General features: G+C 39.6%; 1 protein-coding gene across 2 annotated transcripts in view; it reads left to right on the forward strand.

Annotated features, from left to right (window-relative positions):
- Positions 1–18,595, forward strand: part of XRCC5 (X-ray repair cross complementing 5) — a 96,558-nt gene that overhangs the window by 27,462 nt on the left and 50,501 nt on the right. For both annotated transcript variants that reach the window (XM_054548689.1, NM_001132890.2), the window contains 4 exon segments: positions 479–616; positions 1,486–1,576; positions 4,552–4,685; positions 11,431–11,624. In XM_054548689.1, coding sequence (XP_054404664.1) covers positions 479–616; positions 1,486–1,576; positions 4,552–4,685; positions 11,431–11,624 — 557 coding nt within the window.

Raw genomic sequence — 18,595 nt, forward strand, 5'->3', positions numbered from 1 at the left:
TGGCAATTAGAAGGTGATGGGTGACTACAGAGGATAATTTTAGTAAGGAAGTGGGGGCAGTAGGTGAACTAGACTGAAGAATAATTATGCACTAAGCAGTGGAAACAGTGTGCCTATTATTTTAAGAAATTCAGACGTAAAGACAGGAAAGATGCTGATAGCAATTTGTGGAGAGGGAAGGACAAACAAAAGATTTGTTTAGAAGGGCTGACACAAGTTTATTTTTAGGGTAAAGGTAAAAATTTAGAGAAGGAAGGTTGAAGCAGTAAGACAGAGGATTTAGTTAACGGAGTTAAGTCCTAGAAGAGCTACAGTAAATGTAATCAAAAGCAAATGTGTGCAGTTCATCCTTAAAGTAAGGGGGCACCCTAAAAAATATAAAATGGAAAGAAAGTGATAACAGTCTTAAAGTATTTAGTTCTGTTCTGAAAACTCTCACATGTTGAATATATGTTAATACATCCATCTTTCTTACCAGGCAGCAGCAGTTGCACTTTCCTCCCTGATTCATGCTTTGGATGACTTAGACATGGTGGCCATAGTTCGATATGCTTATGACAAAAGAGCTAATCCTCAAGTCGGCGTGGCTTTTCCTCATATCAAGCATAACTATGAGGTAAAACCCAAAGTCTTAATGTTATTTTTTTTCTTCAGTTCCTTTATTCTAAGCAGTGTTTCTCAGCTGCTAATGTTCATGACAATTACTTGGGTCTCTTGTTAAAATGCAGACCCTGATTGTGTAGTTCTGGGGCAGGGCCCAGATTCTCTGTTTCTGTCGAGAAATGCTGATACTGGTCTGTGAACCACACTTTCGGTTGGAGGAAAAAGTATACATTATAAAAATAATATAAGAATCTTTTAATTATAAAGTATTATAAGAATCTTTTTATTAAGTATTATGAAAATCGTTTTAGATTTAAAGAATCTAATCAATAAAGGTTCACCATGGCCTTTTCTTGGTTCTCATCCTTCTTGATTTATTGGAACCAAATAGAGAAATTACCTCCATTTTTACAAATGAGAACTATGAATAAAGGTTGAGGGTATGATTTTGTTGTGATCTTTGTGAAACAGTTTATTTAGGGCTCTCTTGTGTAAAATACAGTTCTAAATTCGTTATCATTTCCTCTGTCTCAGAGAACTTACTGTGGCCGAACTGGAAAGAGAAGGCACATATCTTGACTTCCAGGTCAACCTTTTGGTCACCCCAGTCTTCTCATTTGTTGTATTGGTCATGCATTTGATAGCAGTCCTTTAGTAGTCTTTCTTTTATACATTTCTTTTATGCTTAATATTCTTTATACTGTTTGCAGTTGTGAACAGCCAGTAGCAGAAGTCAAAACACTTCACTATTCATATGCCAGCGTTGGGCTGTCCGATTTTTGAAATATTTCTGTTATGCTACTTTCACAAAATTTGGGATCAGTTTTATATTTTTTCATTAATTTGATCGTTTCTGCTTTTACCCCCTTTCTTTCTCATTAGTGTTTAGTGTATGTGCAGCTGCCTTTCATGGAAGACTTGCGGCAATACATGTTTTCATCTTTGAAAAACAGTAAGAAATATGCTCCCACCGGTGAGTTTGTTTTCATTTAGATCACTCATTGACTACACACACTGTTCTTGGGAAATCACCTGTCTTCTAGTTGTTGGTTGGGGCCAGGTATTTATAGGGTGCAATTAGTTGGATTTCCAATCATACACTTAGACACAGTAATGATGAAGGTGGTTTACTTGGTGTTTTTCCAGTAGTAGGGATAGGTTTGCCCTAAACTCACCCAACACTGTCTAGTTTTTGCCTTGGAGCATGTACCTAGGGGAAAGCTTGATGGTAATGGATGTCCATCTCTAGTTGTGATTTGCCCCTGCTGAAGTGAATCTGAGCAGTATCAAACCTGTGACTTTAGTGTTCTGTATAAAATCTGATGTAGCTTTGAAATGAAAAGTGACGGTGCCGAAGATTAACTTTTCTCTTTGCCCTGTTTTTGTAGTTTGCACCAACAGTCCAAGTCTCATTGTTACTTATTTCTGGCTTTTAGGAGTTACTTCAGGCTTGATGTGAAAGGTCCTGATTGAGCATCTGGCTGCAAATGTCAGGGTCCTATATAGAATTATTCTTACAGCCACAGGTCCAGTCTTCCAGAGAGCCTATCATTTAAAACAATTGTAATAAAATATAATAGGGGGCAGAAGTAGAAAACATACTAAAAAGAACAACAAATGATGAGTAGATGTTTTAGTTTACAAGTTTATGTATATTGTCTGTGTCTGTGTTAGGATTAGGGAATTGTGAGGTGAGTCTCGGAACTCAATTCTTTCTGTTATTTTGGCTAGACCCTTTGGAAGTAGTGTGCTGTAAAAAGGCCAAGAATCAGATGGGTCCCTAGGGCCTGTATCTTTATCTTCCTTCTAGAAATGAGTCTGTCTGCATCACAGTGGAGGCAGGCATGGACCTGATTGTATGGAAGTTGCCACTGTATTACAGTATTACTCTGTCTATACTTCCTGATAATTCCAAAATTTAAATGAGTAGAATATTTAATTTAATTATGTATTTATTTGAGACAGGGTCTCACTCTGTCACCTGGCTGGAGTGCAGCAGCATGATCATAGCTTACTGGAGCCTCAGACTCCCTGTGTATTAGTTCATTTTCATACTGCTGATAAAGACATACCTGAGACTGGGAAGAAAAAGAGGTTTAATTGGACTTACAGTTCCACATGGCTGGGGAGGCCTCAGAATCTTGGTGGGAGGTGAAAGGCACTTCTTACATGGTGGTAGCAAGAGAAAATGAGAAACCCCTGATAAACCCATCAGATCTGGAGTGAATAAATCTAGAGACTTATTCACTATCATGAGAATAGCACGAGAAAGACCAGCCCCTCTGATTCATTTACCTCCCCCTGGGTCTCTCCCACAACATGTGGGAATTCTGGGAGATATAATTCAAGTTGAGATTTGGGTGGGGATACAGCCAATTCTGGCTCAAGCAATCCTTCTGCCTCAGCCTCCTAAGTAGTTGGGACTACAGGTACGCACCACCATGGCTGGCTAATTTTTAAAATTGTTTGTAGAGATGGAATCTCACTGTGTTGTTGTGGCTGGTCTTAAACTCCTGGGTTCAAACAATCCTCACATCTCAGCCTCCCAAAGTGTTGGAATTATGGGTGTAAGCCATCACGTCCAGCCCAGAATATTTTTAAAAACCCAGTTTATTGATAATTTATTTTGTCAACATAAATCACTCAGGATCTAAAACATTAAATATCTTCTGTTATCTATTTTCTGTGAGTTAACATTTGTTTACATTTTCTCCATTGGAAAAATGGAGCATTAAAGTTATTTTGTGTATTTCCCAGTAGATGTCTATGTAGGGATGCAATGCCAGGATGATCTGGCCTCCTACTACCTTGTAGTAGTAGGTGAAAATCACTGAATGTTCAATGTACAAGTACTGCCTCCTAGCTGTTGCTGGGAGGGCCTTGAATTAGCAAGTTCAACATGGTGTTGGCGGTGCCATTGCCTGAAACCTCCCCTGAAAAGTCCATAAACAGGTAGAAAAGAAATATCTGGTGGTAAATATCTGTATGCTCTTTTATTTTGTTGTAGCTGTACAAAAGGGATATTTGAAAAGGTGCAGAATAGAAGTATAATGTGCTTTTTAGAAACTACTTACTCTTTTCCACCTTTTGCCTGGTGACTGAATGTTCCAAAAATAGTGCCTCAGGTTCAACAGCTGAACTGTATGAATCAGCAAAATGAAAGTTACACACAGTAGTTTAGGCAGAAGTATTTTTGGGAGAATTGCCTTTCGTCCATATTGCTTTGGGCTGTACCATTTTTATTGACTGGGTAGATTTTTATTGAAGAGCACTTGTTTTCTATTAGTATTAGGAGAGACCTAAGGAAAGAGGATGTCATATTTCTGCTCTCATAGAACTTGAGAGTTTGAATGGAGTAGGGTAAGACATATATGCAGGTGTGATTATGTCATGGAGGCATTGAGAGGGGAGAGAGCTTTTTCTGCCTCAGTAGATTGTGAAGGAATCAGCTCATCTTGATCCAATGGTGTCTTTTTGTTAAGGTGCTGTACTCTGATAAAAGTTATATTAAAGTCCTTAAAATGCTTATGCTTCGTTACCAGAGAGGTTTTTTCTTTTTAATGTCTTTCTTCTTTAGCTAATTACTAGTTTTTAAAATATTAGCTCAATGGATACTAAATATTTTGTTCCAATCTCCATATAGGGATTGGTTTTTATATGGCTATATTCCTCTGAAACAAACTCTCTTGCTTTTGATCTGATACTCCATTGTCAAAGGCTCACTGAATGGTAGAACTGGAACCTAATCAGTCAGTCACTCTAAATTGATCTTTTCATGGATAAGAAAACCAAGACTTGGGTTAAATACGTGCATAGCTAGAGAATACTTTGGCAGGGCCAGGATTGTATAACCTGTCAATATTGCTGTGGATAGCTCTACATAGAAAGCGTTTGTTTTAGTGGAGAATAATGGAAATAATCATTTTTCTTTCTGCTTCTCTGTTTAAGAGGCACAGTTGAATGCTGTTGATGCTTTGATTGACTCCATGAGCTTGGCAAAGAAAGATGAGAAGACAGACACCCTTGAAGACTTGTTTCCAACCACTAAAATCCCAAATCCTCGATTTCAGAGATTATTTCAGGTGAGAGAGGAAGGATGAACAAGTCATATTTCTTTTAAATGAAAGAGAGCTAAGTGCAAAGTTGCGGTAATTGACCAGTCCTAAATAAATGTCTTTATTCTCTGAAGGCCCCATTTGCTCTATTTAATGGAAGAATAACATCTTCCTCTCCTACTTCAAAAGGTAAAAATATTCTGAGCTCTTAAAAAGAAAAATAAAGTTAGAATGCTTTCTTTCTTTTCTTTATTTTTTTTTTTTCTGGAAGAAGGTTACTTTAACAAAAAAAATACAGGAAGGCCAGTTGCCCGTGCTGGAGTGCAGTGTTGTGATCATAGCTCACTGTAGCCTCAAACTCCTGTGCTCAAGCACTCTTCCCGCCTCAGTCTCCTGAACAGCTGGGATTGCAGGCACATGCTACCATGCCTGGCTCATTTGTAAAAATTTTTGTGAAGACAAGTCTTGGTCGCATGTGGTGGTTCACACCTGTAATCCCAGCACTTTGGGAGGCTGAGGCAGGTGCATCACTTGAGGTCAGGAGTTCAAGACCAGCTTGGCTAACATGGTGAAACGCTGTCTCTACCAAAAAATAAAAAAATTAGCTGGGCATGGTAGCACGCGCCTGTAATCCCAGCTTCTCAGGAGGCTGAGGTGGGAGAATTGCTTGAACCTGGGAGGTAGAGGTTGGAGTTAGCCGAGATCACGCCCTGTGCTCCAGCCTGGGTGACAGAATGAGACCGAGTCTTTAAAAAACAAGAAAAAAAAAGGTTCCTAGGCTGGTCTTTAACTGCTGGGCTCAAGCATTCCTTCCACCTCAGCCTTCTGAGTAGATGGGACTCCAGGTGTATACCATTGCCCCCAGCCAGATGCCTCTTTTATATTTTTTCAGGCTTTTCTCCTGTATTGTATGTAAATAACACTTTTCTTCGTTTTCTATATCAAAATAGTAGGAGAGCTTATATGAATTCTATAATAATATAACATTGTTAGAGAAGAAGTGTTCTAATGCCACATTTCTCAAAAATTTCATAATTAAAGGGAGCATGGGGTCAGATAAAAAGGTTATACTGTGAAATTATTAAAGAATAATTAAAATACAGAAAGTATAAAAAATCTTCTGAATCTTAGGCCGAAGGAATTGGAAGGCAGAGATTGGATTAAGGTAAATTGAGGAAGTTGACAAGAGAGCTGACTTATGCTGAGGAAGGGGAGGGCTAGATCAAGATTGAAGGAAAAAGGAATATTCCAGTCCTGGATTCAGTTGATGGCAGCAGGACATAGGCTTCTCTGACCCCCACAAAACTGAAAAAAAATTATAAGCAGCTTTTTTAGGCAAGCTGTTGCTCACAGAGGAGTAGAGGGCCCTTTTCTGCCGGTTGTGGGTAACAGGGCATGTGCTGCAGAGACCACAGATTCTCCCTTTTGACTCACTTCATGAAACGTGTAACTAACTTAATTAAGTCCATACTGGGGCTTGTGATTTGAGGGATCCTCTACTTCAAAGAAACTGCCTGTTTTTTTGATGCTTGTAATTCTTTTAAGTAGTGAAAAAAATCTTTTGTTCTAAGATTAGAAATGTGAAGCTTAACATGTGAAGACTTGACTGAATACTCATGCCCCTCAATTTATGATGGGAATACACGCCTGTAAACCCATCTAAGTTGAGAATATAAGTTGAAAATGCATTTACTACACCTAACCTACCACTCATCATAGCTTAACCTCACCTACTTTAAATGTGCTCAAAACACTTACATTAGCCTACAGTTGGGCAGAATCATCTGGCAATATCATGCACTGTAAAGGTTGTCTACCCTTGGGAGCTGCAGCTTGATATCACTGCCCAGCATTGCAAGTGTCCTACTGAGTTCTACTGAATGAGTATCGCTTTCACACTGTTGTAAAGTGGAAAAATTGTAAATTGAACCATCATAAACCAGGGACCATCTGTACTCTAGCATGTTAAGTGTAATGAAGTATAAATTACAGATACAAAAATCCTTTGGTGTTTTTTTGGCAAGTATACTTGAAGACCTAAAGCCTTGTGCCATTTGTAGGAAAGGTAGGAGCAGACCAGTTCAAAGCTTACCAAAATGGTTTACTGTGGAGAAAAAGAGAAACTTCTATTAATACTATTTTGCACACTTATCTAGGGTAGGTTGTATTTATCTTTAATAAATGTTTATTGGAATAACAAACAGATACAAGCCATAAATGCAGGCATTTTTATATTCCAAAGCTGCTGCAAGCACGGGCTTTGATTTTTATTAGTTTGTTTTGTGGGGGAGAGTTTTTAATATGGCTTATCTGTATAAAGAAGTATCTTCACTAGGATACATAAACTTAAAAAAACTTATTTATTGAGTACTAACAATGGACCACGTGCTAAAGATACTATAAGCTTCCTTTTTTTTTTTTTTTTTTTTTTTTTTCCACTCTGTCACCCAGGCTGGAGTGCAGTGGCGTGATCTGGGCTCACTGTGAGCTCTGCCTCCTGGGTTCACACCATTTTCCTGCCTCAGCCTCCCGAGTAGCTGGGACTACAGGTGCCCGCCACCACACCCGGCTAATTTTTTTTGTATTTTTAGTAGAGACGGGGTTTCTCTGTGTTAGCCAGGATGGTCTCGATCTCCTGACCTCATGATCCGCCCGCCTCGGCCTCCCCAAAGTGCTGGGATTACAGGCGTGAGCCACTGCACCCAGCCAAGCTTCTTTTATGGACCCCTCTAGAAGAATGAGAAAAGTAGAGAGAGAAAAAACCAGTAGTTAAAACAGTGGTGGGAAAACACCATGAGAATAACAAGAAAAAGATTTTTGCAAGTGGGTGACTTAAGGAAGGTTTTGCTGAGAAATTAGCATTCGGACAGAGTTCTAAAAGAACAAAGGGGGTGCATGTTGTAAGGAGGGCATGCCATGCAAAATAAATAACATGGAAAAGCATGAAAATATGAAGAGCCAGGATGTGGATCCCTTTGGCTGCAGAATAAGTTCTGTATGGGAAAATGATGGAAAACGTGACAGAGAAGGTAAGTAGTAAGTAGGTTGTGAATACCTTGTATGCCACACTCAGTCATTTGGATTTTACAGCAGTGGGTAATTAAAGAATTTTCAGTGGCCCACTTGAAGGCTTAAGAGTTAAAGCAGTGACGGAGAGAGTGGAGACGAGAATCAATTCTTAAGGCATTTAGAAGGTATAGATAGAACTTGAGTGATTGATGGAAAATAAAGAGGAATTGAAGATAACAGGATCCTGGCTCAGGTGACTGAAAAGGTGATGTCACCATTCAATATGATAAGGAATACAGAATGAGCAGGTGGAAAAGATAATTCATTTATTTTCATAAGTGTTAAATTTGAGAAAATCTATTGGATATCCTGGTACAGACACTCATTGGGAAGTTACAAACAGGGTTGCAGAGCCCAGAAGACAAGTCAGGTCTAAACACACAGATTTGAGAGTCCTTCTCATTGAGGCAGAAAGACAAGTGAGTAAGATTGGGAGAGCACACTGGGTGAGTAGGAGACAGAACAAAGTAGAGAACCCCAACACATGAGTGAACAATTAGACATATAAGAAAGGGCTGTTACAAAACAAAACCAAATGCTCCTACGTCCATACCCCAACAAAAATCAGCGAGGTAGAAAACTAGGAGAAATGCATCTTGGAAGGCACAGGAAGAGAAGAGTTGGAAAGGAAAGAATCGCAAGTCACATGCACAATGGGGAGTAGAGGTGAGCTTAGCAAAGGGTCTTCAGGAATTTGTAGTCCAGTTTGAGGACTTTGGGGACACAGAATCAGTTGAGTAATGGTGTGCAAGCCAGGTTACAATGCCTAGATGAGAAAGGCTTTCTGATGAAGGGAGAGAGAGAGGACACAGTAATCTATAGGAGGTTGTGGGATCCAGGAAGGCCACTTTTTTCTTTTTGAAATACCTACAGTTAAGGGTAAATGAGCTTGGAGAAGGAGAGAGAGGTTAATAATCAATTTGTTATCAAGAGGTTAATTTAATTCTAATTTTGGAAAGAAATGCTGAAAATATATCTTTTATCAAGTATACAGTTAAAACCAATTTTTAAATAATTGATACAATGGTGCTAAAATCAGTATATTAGTAACTTTTGAGCTATTGTGGTCTGTAGGTTTTTCCTCTAATCTTTTTCAAATTGTAAAAATCACATCCAGTAACAGTAGCTTAAAAGAGAAATAAATAGGTCAAGAACTGTGATCTCAGCTTCCCATCTACTCAAAAATGTCACTTTCTCATAATCCCATTTTTTTAGTGCATTGGGAATTTTTACCTGAATGAATTTTATAAGTATCTTGCTTAGCTTAATTTGCCTAAAATGTGACCTTTCAGAAAATATGAGAGGGAGGTTGGTACTTCAGAACATCTCTTGTAGATCCTTTATTATTGACGTATGGATGATGACTCTGAAAAGATTGCCTGGGGTTTATGCTGAAAATCTGGAATGTTTTACAGTAGGAAGGCTGGGTAGGATACTTGTCCATTGGTTGTTCTGGCCCTTTTCCAAGAAATGTCAATTGGATATCACAGAATCTTCAGGAGTTTATGAGAGGTAGTCTGCTATGTTGGGTGTTTGATTACTACTTTACATCTTGAAGACTTTCTAAGCTGTTGAGATATTTTAATGAACCAAAGGAGAGCACTGCGAATAAAGGATTATGTATAATAAGAAGGTGGTGAGGGGGTAGATTCACAGTTTGGGATCTTTTGGATTTGCTTGAACAGTTTCGGGATTACCTTGCTTTTACATTGAATAGGCCTGATGTTACTGATGCTCAAGGGAAAGTCAAGTAATTAGGAAAGAAGAAAGCAGGCATCAAACTCAGACAAATGAATATATTATGGAGAAGGAATAGTTGTGGTTGGTGATTGAAATGGGGAAGGGAGCAGGGAGAAGCGCATGGAATTTCTGGAGGAAATTGGTACTTAATTCCTACCTCAAGGTTTTCGGAACTTACGGGACATTGACTCTTGGATGATACTCACTATTAAACCTAAGCATCTTTTATTTTTTTAGAATAGAAACTTTCAGCTTACGTTTTCTTCAGTGTAGGAAAGGAGTCCAGGGGATAGTATAAATCAGATACTTTGTGATAGGAGCAGTATTTTGAAATTACAGGAGCTCTTCAGCTCACTGGTGTTTTGTTTGTTTTTTTAGAATTACAAATTTATAAGTTGTTTAAAAGTGGGATTAGTTATACCTTAATTTTGGAATTAATCTTTATCGAAGGAAGGAAAACATCAATAAACGGATAGTTTCATTTCTTTCTTTGTTTTTTAATGACATCTAATCTTACTGCTTACCTTTCTATACGCCTTTTAGAGCATTTCCTTTTCTGGGCAGGCCAAGGCCTGGCCCAGTAGAATCGAGGCAGGATAGGTGGTTGAATGAGGTGGCATGCTGTGTAGAACTTCACTCACATGGGCAGTGGAGAATCTGCCCTGGCCTTGATCTTGGCGCCCCTCCCCCTTGGTGTTGCTTCGTGACACCGCTGTCAACAACTAGAGCCATGGAAAAGAGCACTTTATTCCTTCCGCCATTATCTGCCAGGTGCTTATTATGTGCCAGGTAATATTTTTGGTGCTTAGAATTCATTCAGCAGTAAAGAAGAGAAGAGTCCTACTTGTAAGGAGGAGGGTTAGATAATAAACAAGTAAACTAAAAAATTGATAATTTTAGATAATGATGGAGGCTATAAAAATATAAAATAAGGGAAGTGACAGAAAATGACTGGGGTGGTAGGATAGGGGTGGAGGGGCTACTACATATAGAGTGTCAGGGAAGGCCTCTCTGCGGAGATAGTATTTCAGCAAAGACCGAAATGATTTAAACAAAAAGGGCGAGGGTGGAGCTGACTCTGTTGAGGTTTAGGGAAAGACAGAGGAGGCAGAGGTAGCGTTAAGCCCAGGCCCCAAAGGTAGGATGAGCTTGGTGTATGAGCGAAGCAGGAGCCCAGCCTATTGGGGTTGTGAGTGAGGAGATCAAGTGGCTGGTGATGTGATCGAGGAGGCAAGCAGGGCTGCATCATAGGACCCTAGGGTATGGTGAGCAGTTCATTCTCGGACCACTTCCAGTCAGACAGTGGAAGGAGAAGCTGGGAGACCAGTTAGAAGGTGACTGGTAGGCCAGGGATGAGGTGATGGGGCCTGGGCAAGAATGGTAGCAGTGGGGAGGGAGAAAGGTGGATGGACTTGTGGAGAAAAGTGCAAATTCAGCACTCGGGGACAACTCAGTATTCTCAACTCTTTTGCAGACGTCTCTCTGGGACTCACTGAGCATGGGCAGCTTCCCTGTAGCCACCTGTTTCATCCACCACATGGCATTCTCTGAGATTAAGTGAGGGAGAAAGCACAGCATGATTAAGAGAGATAAAAGGATTATAACAATAAAGTTATAATCCCAGATTATCAGGTCTTGGAATTAGGTATTTTAGGGAATCTTGTATATTCCCCAAGTAGTAAAAGCAACAGCTTTGATTTATAAAGTAAGGCTCCTTTCCAGGAGGTCCAGAGCGGAAGATACTGTTGCTAGGCTTGGATCTGTTTTTACAATTGGTTTTAGGTATTGACCAATATCCTGCCAACAAAGGTGGTTCTGGGTGAATCCTCTTGATTGTTTTTTACATATGGTATGAATCACTTAGCCCTCCCACACTAAAAAGATGGAGGATCCCTGATCAGAAAATATAAAGAAGCCATATATGTCTCCATCTGTGTTTTAAAATCCTTACTTTTTCCAACAGTGTCTGCTGCACAGAGCTTTACATCCCCGGGAGCCTCTACCCCCAATTCAGCAGCATATTTGGAATATGCTGAATCCTCCCGCTGAGGTGACAACGAAAAGTCAGATTCCTCTCTCTAAAATAAAGACCCTTTTTCCTCTGATTGAAGCCAAGAAAAAGGATCAAGTAACTGCTCAGGACATTTTCCAAGACAAGTAAGTACTTGGTATAGTTGCATTTAACGTTGGGGTACGTAAGATTTGTGGTCATTTTGGAGTGGCTCTGGAAGTGTCACATAGGGGTCTATGGAATTTAAAAGGTGGGAGGAAGAAGCCTTTTGCTATTTGGCCCTTATATTGAAATATTGATTTCTTATATCTCTCTGCTGTGATCATATTTTATCCTTGCTGTTCACCTTGGATTTAGAGCTACCTTCTGGGCTGATGACTTTTTGATCAGCATCAGATTCCTGTTCTTTGCTCCCATAATGGCTCACAGCATAGCTAAGTTAATCTTGCAGGGGCCTGAGAAGTATCTTACTCACACACACTTGCTCGCACTCCTATTCTCTCTCTTCTGAGAAAGCTTAGTTTTTAAGAATTGCAGAAATGATTCATTTAGCAAATATTGAGTACCACCTGTATTCAAGAAGAATGATTCAGTCCTTTCTACAAGGTTCTAAAACCCCTCAATTTTGATGATAAAGCTCCAGTCAGTTCTAGAGGTAGTTTTTCCAAGGAAAGAAAAAATTGCCAGCAATTCGCAATGTTTTTGTATGTATTCATTATACATAATGTATAATCAGATAAGTTTCTGAATATCTAAGGCTAAATGTTACCCTTTTTAAAGTAAAGTACTGAGAATGAGTGTGTTGAAGATCATAGGTTTTTTGGGTTGGGAGGAGATTAGATGTTGGGGATGTCAATGAGATTTTTGGAGGAAAAGTGGGAACGAGAGTGAAAAACTGTCAGTTCTTCAGCCGTTCTATTAGTGTATCAGTGATGTATTTGGTTGTGCTATTGGGGAGGTATTTGTAGTTTAAGGATTGCAAAATGCTTTTCATATACACTTAAATCAAGCTTACAACTGGCTATTAAGTTTTTTCCCTCTTCTGTTCACAATCTGTGTCAGCTTCCATTCAAAACAAAACAAAAATAAAATAAGAAGAAATCGTTGTTGCTTATCCAGAATTATTGGAGTATGTAAAATTGATTTTTACCAGGTTTAGGTCAACCAGTTATTGGTGACTTTTTTTTCTCAAGCCAGAATAATCTATACATTTCTTTTGGCTGTATTTTGAAATCTGATTTTAAACCATGAATTTTTTTCCCTTTATTATTTGATTTTTCTCTCCACAACTATCTTTATTGACAAAGCTTCTTATTTATAAATACCCCAGTGGAGAAGTATTGAGTAATTTCCGGAAGTCTTCACAGGTTTCTATAAATCATTGACTTAGGGAATTACTGTCTAAATTGAATAGAAAGCTGTGCACATTCTGTGACTTTCTAAAGGTTAACATCCAAGCTTTGTCAGAATTGAAAAAAAAAATCATGCACTTGGTTCCTCCTCGCCAACTGCCCGCCACCCGTAAGACCATCTCTCAAGGAAATTGATAGATTGTTTCTTGATAGATTTTATGATGTGCATTTCTTACACATCCTGGAGAGGTTTTCATTTCTGTTTAGTCTATCATCATTCTACACAAGAAGACTGTCCCTAAAAATACACTTTCCCCCTGCTATCCTTATCTACCTTCTGGATTTGTATTTTAAAACAGTCCAATAAAAGTCTGCAGCCTTTTCTTTCTATGACACCTTGCTCTAGTCTCACTGCAATCACAGGGCTATTCTCTCTGTGTGTGTTAAAGCTCCAGTCCATGATCTTGATTACTTTCTGGTGTTCTGGGAAAGAAATGGGCCATTTTTGGCCCTTCCCTTTGATTAAAATGTAAATTAGCTAGTTAAAAAAGCACACCACCCAGACCCAGAAGGATGCTGTTCTGTCGTTTGATCCCTGCTATGATCACACCTTTGGCTCTGGTCCTGCTGGGCACTCTTCTGGAAGCTTGGGTGTGCTGAGCTTCTTGTTCTTTGCTCCCATAATGGCTCACAGCATAGCTAAGTTAATCTTGCAGGGGCCTGAGAAGTATCTTACTCACACACACTTGCTCACACTCCTATTCTCTCACTTCTGAGAAAGCTTAGTTTTTAAGAATTGCAGAAATGATTCATTTAGCAAATATTGAGTACCACCTGTATTCAAGAAGAATGATTCAGTCCTTTCTACAAGGTTCTAAAACCCCTCAATTTTGATGATAAAGCTCCAGTCAGTTCTAGAGGTAGTTTTTCCAAGGAAAGAAAAAATTGCCAGCAATTCGCAATGTTTTTGTATGTATTCATCATCTCTGGATCCAGGGTACATATTTCCAGTGGAGGGGAGAGGGGCTAAGATCAGGAGTGGACAAATGTCTGTTCAGGAAGTTTAATCGTCTTAAGAGGTGGGAATCATTCCAGTTTTTTCACTTGATACGATTTTGGTGAAATAATTTTACCTTTATGAGATTTTCTTCACCTAAAGAAAAATCTCAAGAGACATTATAACAATGAACACAGATATTAAAGCACTTTGAGCAACTGTCATCCTTCACTTAACGACAGGGATACATTCTGAGAACCGTGTCGTTAGGCAGTTTCGTTGTGCGAATGTCACAGAGTGTACTTACACGAGCCCACATGGTAGACTCTACTACACACCTAGGCTATGTGGTATGGCGTTTTGCCCCCAAGGTACAAACCCGTGCAGTGTGTTACTATATTGAATACTGTAGGCATTTGTAACAAAGAGGTATTTGCATATATAAATATATCTAATGTTAGATGCCTAGGGAGGCTGAGGTGGGCAGATGACTGAGGTCAGGAATTTGAGACAGTCTGGCCAACATTTTTTAGTAGAGAATCCCCATCTCTACTAAAAATACAAAAATGAACTGGGCATGCTGGTGTGTGCCTGTAGTCCCAGCTACTCGGGAGGCTGAGACAGGAGAATCTCTTGAACCTGGGAGGCAGAGGTTGCAGTGAACTGAGATCATGCCACTGCACTCTAGCCTGGGCAACAGAGCGAGACTCCATCTTAATTAAAAAAGAAAAAAAAAAGAGAAGGTAATGCTTTGCGCTATGATGTCATGACAGCCCTGATGTCACAAGGTGATAAGAATTTTTCAGTTTCATTATAATCTTATGAGACCACCATTTTATATGTGGCTCATCATTGACCAAAATGTCATTTTGTGGCCCATGAATGTATTTGGAGGGAAGGCAATAGTCAAAACCTAAAGCAATAGTAGTATCATTATCTGTAAAAACATTGAACCTTTGAGAAGATCTGGTATTTGTCTTGGACTTGTTGAATACCTAGTGTTAGAAGTGATTTCTTCATTTCAAGAGGATAGGAGCACCATTTGACACTGTAGTCCCAAAATATACTAAATATTACCCTCATCATATAAAAGCATTGCTTCCCTTTATGTTGCTGTACACCCTTGAAATGAAAATGTCATCTCTTGGTTGGGGAACTTGCATGAGAATTCGGACATCTCAGGTCTAATCCTGCTTGTGCAGCTGATGTATACGTGATGTTGATTTCTGTTTATCTCTATGCAGGTGGTCTAAAGCTTTCTGCTCTTTTCAGGTCCACGAAGACTCCTCACTTACTCTCAGCAGAGTAACCATTAACTCCTCACTTGGTTAATGGTTAAGACTTCAGACTCCAGAGTCAGCTAATATGAGTCAGACCCCTTGCTCTGCAGTGTGGCCTTAGGCATAGGTTACTTATCCTCTCAAAGCCTCAGTTTCCTCGTGGGTAAAATGGGGATAATAGGAATATCTGTCTCATGGAGTTGTCATGGGGGTTAATGCGAGCGGTGTATGCCGTTCACTCTTGTATCCCTAGGACCTGGCAAAGTGCCTAGCAAATAGTAAGAACACAGTGTTTGGAGTAAATGATTTTAAAAATCCTAGTCATGTGCCTGGCATGCTAGCAGTGACAATGACAGTAGACACCAATACGTGGTGTATTAGTCTGTTCTCATGCTGCTATAAAGAAATACCCAAGACTGGGTAATTTATAAAGGAAAGAGGTTTGATTGACTCACAGTTCCACATGGCTGGGGAGGCCTTGGGAAACTTACAATCATGGCAGAAGGCGAAGGAGAAGCAAAGGTGCATCTTATGTGGCAGTAGGCGAGAGTGAGTGTATATCAGCACAGAAGAAGCTACCTTATATAAAACCATTAGATCTCATGAGAATTCACTCACTATCACAAGATTAGCATGAGGGAACCGCCCCCATAATCCAGTCACTTCCCACCCGCTCTCTCCCTAAACACCTGGGGATTACAATTCAAAATGAGATTTGGGGCTGGGCTCAGTGGCTCACGCCTGTAATCCCAGCACTTTGGGAGGCCGAGGCAGGTGGATTACTTGAGGTCAGGAGTTCCAGACCAGCCTGGCCAACATGGTGAAACCCTGTCTCCACAAAAAAAAGTACAAAAATTAGTTGGCTGTGGTGGCACAAGCCTGGAATCCAGCTACTTGGGAGGCTGAGGCATGAAAATTGCTTGAACCTAGGAGGTGGAGGTTTGCAGTGGGCTGAGATCACACCGTTGCACTCCAGCCTAGGCAACAGAGTGAGACTCGTCTTAGAAAAAAGAGAGAGAAAAAAATTTGGGCAGGAACACAAAGCGTAACCATATCAGGTGAGAACTCCGCTGTTTTCTGGCCCATCTTATCTCAAAACATACCTGTTTTTGCATGTACCGCTTCTTTTCCTGTCTCAGTGAAACAGGGTATTTATTTCATCCTGCCTAAAGTGAATTCCTTTACCTGTGCCCTGGATCCTTTTTTTCTTTTTTATTTAAATTTTAATTTTTGAGACAGGGTCTCTGTCTGTCACCCAGGCTGGAGTGCAGTGGCACAGTCACAGCTCACGGCAGCCTAGACCTCCTGGGCTCAAGTGATCTCCCAACTTGAGGATCCTCAGTAGCCTCCTGAGTAGCTCACGCTGGCTAAGTTTTTTGTATTTTGTTGAGATAGAGTCTTACTTTGTTCCTTAGGATGGATTCCTTTTTCTGCCTCATCTGGTACTTTAGGCCACTAATAATTTCTTCTCTCTTTCTGTATTTTTAGCTTCTCCCTCGCTACCACTAGCTCCTTTCTTCTCTCATGTTAAATTTCTTTCATTTAACACAAAATAATCCCCCTAGCTTCTTCCCTCTAATTACTACCTGTTACTAATTACTAATCCAATTATTATCTTTCCTTCCAGAAGCCAAGCTCTTGGAAGAATAGTCCATTCTGCAACCTTTCTCAGCTCTCATTCTCACCAGCTTTTGCCCCCACCACATCCTTGAAACTTATCTTCCAAAAGACACTAACTGCTAAATTCACTTTGGCTTTGTGGTCCTTTGCTTTCTTGACCTCATTGAAGTTATTCCTTCTTTCTTGAGACTCATATATCTGTCTTAACTTCAGCTTCTCCAAATTTTTCTTTTTCAGTCTTTGGCAACTCCCTCTCAGATTCTTGTGGGGGCTGCTTTTGTGTGTTTTTGTGTTGATATTCTGTAGGATTTGTCCTCAGAAACAGCAAACATTTATTGAACCTTATGCTGAAGATAATGGGAGGCCATTAAAGCAAGGGTTTTTAATCAGGGTTCCAAAGATGATATCAAGGAATCTGTGAACTACCTGAAATTATATTCAGACTTCAAAACTTAATATGTTAAGTGCTTTACATGATGCTAAGTGCTTTACACACATTATCTATTTGGACCCACGTTGCCATCCTATGAAGTAGATTCTTCTATTGACCCCCAACTTAAAGCTCAGGAGACTCAGGATTTAGAGAAGATGAGAAACTTGCCCAAGATTGTAGCTCGTAAGTGTTGGAGTAACTGTTTAAGCATAGGCAGTCTGACTCCAGAGCTTGTACTTCAAACTGTAATGCCACTTTGCCTTAGCAATGCATGTCCCAAGACCTCTTTTTTATTTCAGAGCCTCAAAAACTACTAAATATCTATCTTCAGCTCAGATTTCTATCCCATCCACTAAATAGCTTAGGTGCCTGTAGGCCCCTCAAGTTCAGTATGCCAGAAATGGCTTTGTTACCTGCTTTCTTCTTCCTGCTCCTTTCCAACCCCTCTTCATGCTATTATTCTCTATTTCAGTGAATGACACCTAATTTCTTGGGAGTCTTCCTTTTCTTTTACATTCTATATGTAATTGGTTTACCAAGTTGTATTACATTTACCTGAAATCTAACCCTTTCACTTAAGGTTAGTCTGGTGGCTAATGGCATTGATTTTGGGGTCGAATTTGGAGCTAAACTCAAGCATTTCCCCTTAAAAACAGTTTAAATTGGCAAGTTGCTCAGTGTCAAGTGGCAATAACAAATGCCTGCCTTCCGGGAGGTTGGATAGGAGAATGGGTGAGTACAGGATTAGTTCTTTCCCCTTTACTGTGTGCTTTAAACAAGGGATCAGACTTTCTTGAGGCTTGGTTTGCTCATCTGTAAAAGGATGCTGATAATAGCTAACTCATAGGGTTGTTGCAAAGTTTAACTGAGATAATTTAAATGTGTGTAACATAGTGACTAGCACATGGTAAGCATTAAAAAGAAATGTAAGCTCTTAATAGCATCGCCCACTGCCATTGCTTTTATATAGGCCTTCTCATTTTAGCCTGCCTCACCGAGATAACCTCTTCACTAATTTCCCTAATTTGTCTTACCCCTTTCCAATTCATGCTGCTACCTGAGTGAGTTTAAAAAACCTGATCCCATCACTGTCTTGCTTAAAATTCTTAAAAGTAATGATTCTTAATCATGTGTGAAGACAGAGAGTGCAGTGGACTCACTTGATACAAAATCTATGAACGGTCTTCCCAGAAAAATGCTTTAACATACTAAGTTTTGAAGTTTGGATATAATTTCTGGTAGTTCACAGATTCCTTGATGTCATATTTGGACCCCCAATTAAAAAACCCTTGCTCTAATGGCCTCCCATTATCCTCAGCATAAGGTCAAACTCTTTTACACAGATGAGAGAATCCAGATAAGCAGAAAGAAAAGAGGCATCTATTCATAATCCAACTATCTAGAGAAAACCATTTTCTTTTTTTAAAGTAAATAA

Source organism: Pongo abelii, chromosome 11, assembly GCF_028885655.2.
Source record: "Pongo abelii isolate AG06213 chromosome 11, NHGRI_mPonAbe1-v2.0_pri, whole genome shotgun sequence".
Lineage (NCBI taxonomy): Eukaryota > Metazoa > Chordata > Mammalia > Primates > Hominidae > Pongo > Pongo abelii.